This window comes from Aplysia californica, unplaced genomic scaffold (genome assembly GCF_000002075.1).
Source record: "Aplysia californica isolate F4 #8 unplaced genomic scaffold, AplCal3.0 scaffold00157, whole genome shotgun sequence".
In the NCBI taxonomy this organism is placed as follows: Eukaryota; Metazoa; Mollusca; class Gastropoda; order Aplysiida; family Aplysiidae; genus Aplysia; species Aplysia californica.
The window spans coordinates 655,459-661,033 of NW_004797427.1; the positions used below are offsets into that span (position 1 = coordinate 655,459).

Genomic DNA, 5,575 nt, shown 5'->3' on the forward strand with positions numbered 1-5,575 from the left:
TTATTATTTTTATTATTGCTAGTATTATGTGGAGGTAGAGCTTTTAGGTGCTCATAATGAGGCAAACTTTTTTCTGCCAGAATTCGTCTCATCAGCCACAGCTGAAGCCGCAATTCATCTTAACCTTTTAATTCTTCTAACATTTCTATTTCGATGGAACACTATTCTCCAATGTGGTTGTATTGGTCATTGTCAGACATTGACGGGCGAGCTATTATGTATGTCTTATTATGTAGCGTCTGTGATGATCCCAGCTTGTAGACAAATAGATAAAGAAACAAAGAGTACTAAGACACCATTACATCTTGTCTCTCCGCCCCCGTAGATATGTGCGATGGTTCCTGCTGTCGGCGCTGCTGATCCCGAAGACTCTCCACGGACACGATAAGAGCGTGGATCGCCGAGAGAGGTGAGCCCTAAGCCAATCAGCGTGAAGGTCAAGATGTGAGCGGTCACGAGCTGTAATGGCGGGACGGAAACTGCAGACGGCCGTGCTACAACTTTTTCTGTTGGTTGGGATTCAGTTCCTCGCTGTGCATGGTAAGTCTGGTTTCTTTTAATTTAAAAATGAAAATGAGAAGGTTTTAACTGATTTCACCGATAATCTCGATAGCAGACTTAAATGTAGGTGTTTTTTATAATCCCAACGACACAATTTAGATGATTTAAGAGGCGAGCTTTCGATCTTGCCTTTCAGGGCCAACCTTGACTGAGAAGGATACAATATCCATGGAGAAATTCCGGGATACCCGAAAAAATGTTCTCCCCACTCAGAAATCGGAATCAGGTCTCCTGCGTGCGACAGGGAAGCGCTCAAGCACTACACCACAGACCGTTAACATGTCTGAATGCCACTTCGATTGTGTTTCTCTCGGTAGATCTTCATATTTTGCTGCCTGTGGTTGGAGGACGTCAGTTAAAAATTCACTTTCACGATATCATTGTTGTTTGTAACGTCTCTGACAATCTATCGTATTGACTCGAGCACCATACGATCATCGTATTGGAGTCTACCAACGTCGGAAGTGTAGCGCGGCTAGGCACTTCGCCGTCACACACAAAATGACCAAGTTTGATCCCTGGGGGAGGGGGGGGGGTGATTTTTATCGAGTACTTCGGCCTTTCTAATGGGATATTGTATCCCGCTCAACCCGGGTTGGCCCTGTCAGGCAGCGTCGAAAACCCGCCTCCTAAATGGTCTAAATTGTGTCGACGGGGGTGTTAAAAAGACAACTGCATTAGATCTATAAATGAAGTATGAGGGTCTTCAATAAAGATATTTGGTCATTTGAACACAACTCTCTCGTTTTCTAGCCGTCGTTCTTGGGTGTTAGTGTGTTTCTGTGTGTGCCTGTCGATCTGTCCGTCTGTCTTACTAACTATATAATTTCTGAATGTCTGTCCGTCTACATCTCTCCCTTTTTTGGTTCTTCATAGTCTGTGGAATTTCTTTTCGCTATTCTTGATGCAGAAGTTGGTAAGATTTTAGGACATCCAAAATGCCCCCCTATATCACTGACCGTTTTCAGTTACTCTCAGGTTTTATTGGGTGTTTTCAAATGTTTTAAAATGTGGCTATAAAGAAACATGCAGGCAAACCAGCAGAATAAAATGCAACATTGATTGATTAATCAAGACGTTGTGATTTTACAAGTATTAAAGAACGCTGAAATTTCAAGCTACAGCGGACGTGTGGGTGGCCTGTCTACTTGCTTACGCATTTCTTTTCATGCTCACATAGACTCATAGAGACATATTATTTGTCTACAACATTACACAATTGCGTATACTACTACTGATCTACTGATCGTGTGTCCTCAGGGAAGAAATTAATTAAAACAGTTTCACTGGATTTGCCGAGACCAAGGTAATCGAAAGCTATTCTCAGTAAGAAAACATTTCGAGCTTAAGATTATTTGTCCCCGTTGCTCCTTAATGAATCCCATCTCCTGTTTCTGTTGTACAAATCGACCAGCAAATCGCTGCAAAAGTGTGCCACCACGCTTTTTTTTCTTTTCTTTTTTTCTTTTTTTTTCTTTCTTTTAAAAAAAATCTAAGCTCATATCTAGTACACTGGGATCGATATATCTTTACAGTCCGTCTGGAACATTTAATCTGACAAGACTTGTCCAATAACTCAGTCTCGTACACTTTACGTTCGCCACAGTGTGCTGAAAATGGAGGAGAAATGGAATCCGTGCGGGAAAATAAATATTAAATTAAATTATTTACTGGGACGTTATGACATCAGTCGAGTAAATAGGAATATCATCTTTCTTTCCCCACCCTCCTTCCGCTCTCTGTTTCGCTCACTGTCTCTGTCGCCCTCTGTCTGTCTATCTGTCTGCCTGTCTCCCTCTCTGTCTCAGTCTCTGTCTCTGTCTCTGTCTCTCTCTCTCTCTCTGTCTGTCTTTCTCTCTCTCTCTCTCTCTCTCTCTCTCTCTCTCTCTCTCTCTCTCTCTCTCTCTTTCTCTCTCGCTGTCTGTCTGTCTCTCTCTCTCTCTTTCTCTCTCGCTGTCTGTCTGTTTCTCTCTCTCTCTCTCTCTCTCTCTCTCTCTCTCTCTCTCTCTCTCTCTCTCTCTCTCTCTCTCTCTCTTCATACCGCTGTCTTTCTCTCTTCCTGTCATTCTGCTTCACCCTCTCTCTCTTTCTTTCTCTCTTTTACTCCATGTGTTTTCGTGTGTCTCAACGAGTATGCAAGCGCGTGTGAGTGTGTATGTTTGTATGTGTGTGTGTATGTATGAATGTGTGTGTTTGTGAGTATGTGTGTGCATGCATTTTGCACTCCGCATAAATTTCTTAGAGACACCCAGTAACCCTGTTTATGTCCCAAAATAAAGGCAATATTTTTTGTAGAAACGAATAAACTCTCTACTTCGAAGAAAAACCCCCCCACTTTTCAGTTGGTAAAATATTTCTAAAGGTTTATAGGTGTGCCGGTGTCTGCTGTATTTGGTTGCTTTTTTATCTATGCAAAACATGCTGGATCAATAAAATTCGAATCGGATCGGATAAATCGGAAAATTTAGAAGTATCTGACCCAAAACAAAACAACATTTCCTGTTCTGTACATTTTGCACAATCGAACTAGTACCTGTCAAGCTTTAAAAAAACACAGAAAAAGAACACCCCCCCCCCCCACCAACCAACAACGATAAAGCTGTTCCATGCATTTGGGGCCGTTGGTCTAGCTGGTATGCCCTGCCCACACTGAAACCTTTCATCATTTCTCTTAGCTCTTCCTGGCACGCGAGGGCATTTTCGATTACTCCAAGATCAACACATTTAGCAATTGAAATGAGGTCTGGCACTTTTAACTCAGAGAATTATGTCTGGACTGCTTCTGTCTACTATGCAAATTACGATCTGACTTCTTTTTTTATCGGGCGTGTCAACATTCGAAGGACGACAGATCTTGGGTAGGAAACGTGCACACGATGCGATTTTTTGTGAAGTCGTGAATCTGAGCAGCTGTCTGTCTGTCTGTCTGTCTGTCTGTCTGTCTGTCTGTCTGTCTGTCTGTCTGTCTGTCTGTCTGTCTGTCTGTCTGTCTGTCTCATATCCTGGTTGATACATGGTCGCGATGTGATTTTCGTGATGTCGAAAATGTGCGGTTAGTTTACAACATAGAGCCTGTAATCCATATGAATAACTTTGGTTCGAATCCACTGCAGGTCAGATCTTGCCTTTTTTTAAAAGTGTAGGCGTAAGCTGACTCTAAATCTACGCCACGTGCAAACTCGGCAAATGTCCACTCGTTGCACGAGCGCGAGTGTGCAAATGGGGCAATTTTCGCCGGTCTTGTTCCGCCGGTCTGGTTTCGCCGGAAATGGCGTATACTTTGCACTCATGCTAGGTGCAAAAGTTTCTCATAGTGTGCACAGTGGCTTACTTATTGGTAAACCTGTGCCATTGTTGAGTGTAGGAAGGCACTCATCCAATGTGCACTTTCTTTAAAATAAAATGACAAAAGAAAAAAAAGAACCCCCTGAACTCGGAAAACAATAGGGCACAGTGAAGGGAATCACTCTTCAAGAACAGCGCATAGACGCACTTCCGTTCACAGTGCTTAACGTCACAGTGTTGTTTATTCCATTTGGTTCTGACGAAAGATTAGCTACTCACAATCCTATGTCCATTGACGTTCTTCCAAGAGATGTTAGAATGACTGCACTCTTATCATTTCATATTTAGGATAATTAATAGCATCTGAAGGGAAGTAATACACTGCATTTAAAACAATATGTCACGATGCGGTGGAATCAGGCTCTCGTCATTTTGTGTGAACAGTTATTGGTATTATCTAACCGTTTGTTAATTTGTATTGCTTTAGTTGCCCCCCCCCCCCCAACAGGTCCAAAGTGCAAAAATTACTATGCAATTAATTAGGCTTCGAGACTATATCATAGTTTGAATATAATATAAATTATCTAATATTCAAAAACTATCATTTTTGACAGATAAAGTCAACATTCGGGTAAAACAGACACAAAATAAGAAAAAGAGAATTGCAGCAACAGTACCTGCACATGAGACGGGACGGACAGTAAAAAACTAAATTTTCACACTGTGGACCAATCCGGTTGGGGGGTGCAGATGCAGTGGGAAGAACAGGGGGGGGGGGGGGGGTGCATAATAATTTTGCCTTTTAGACTGTAACTCCAGAGACTGCAAGAAAAGAGTTTAATAAAAGACAAAACAAATAAACAAATACCCACGAACGATGTAACTTTTTCGTTTAGACGATAAATATAGCCTATGCGGTATCGCACCAGTGTTGGAAGAGAATCCACCAGAAAGACGAAGATATTGAATAAATGTATTCCTTCAACGTCATAAATGAATTTCCATCTTTACCATACTGACCTCATCCTAACTCGAAGCTATACATTCCTTCCCAGTGATAAAAGTTCACGAAATATGTTTGTAATTGATGCTGAGCACTTGTCATACCAAGAGCAGCTTTTTAATGCAGAAATCCATATTTTCTCTATCATTCTCTGCCCGTGTTAAACACAGTCGTGCCAACAAAACTCCTCCCAAAAACTGCAATCCTGTGATATGACAGCTGCAGTTAGGCCAATCGTTACGGTTTTGTATTGTGAACGATACCAAAAAAATGGAGAAACAAGTAAAAACTAGAATTATTGCGCTGGCTCCCAGGAATCGAATGAATCTCCAATAACGCGACGGGGACGCCAGAAAGTGGCTAGGATCGAGGTGTGAGAAGCACAAATGCGAATTAGGAAAAGGATTAGATTGTCGAGGACAGACGATTAAGTCCTGAGATTTATGGTAAAAAGGGACGAACTCTGTCACGAGCAACTCATCTTGAAGGTTTTTGTGTTTATATTTGTGTGTTTGAGTGTGTGTCTGAATGTGTTTGTGTGTGTGTGTTTACGCGCGAAAGAGCGGAGTATGTGTGTGTGTATGTATGTGTAGTGTGTGTGTGTGTGAGTGTGTATGTGTGTGCGATGCATTTGTGGTATGTGTGTGTGTGTGTGTGTGTGTGTGTGTGTGTGTGTGTGTGTGTGTGTGTGTGTGTGTGTGTGTGTGTGTGTGTTTATGCGTGTGT

The 5,575-nt window shown here is 42.0% G+C and overlaps 1 protein-coding gene across 1 annotated transcript in view; it reads left to right on the top strand.

Annotated features, from left to right (window-relative positions):
- LOC106011661 overlaps positions 1-5,575 on the top strand; it is a 151,246-nt gene that overhangs the window by 56,628 nt on the left and 89,043 nt on the right. Inside the window, exon 3 of the mRNA XM_013082065.2 lies at positions 326-540. Within this exon, the coding sequence (XP_012937519.1) occupies positions 465-540 (76 nt within the window). The 5' untranslated portion in view covers positions 326-464. The remainder of the gene's footprint in view (positions 1-325; positions 541-5,575) is intronic.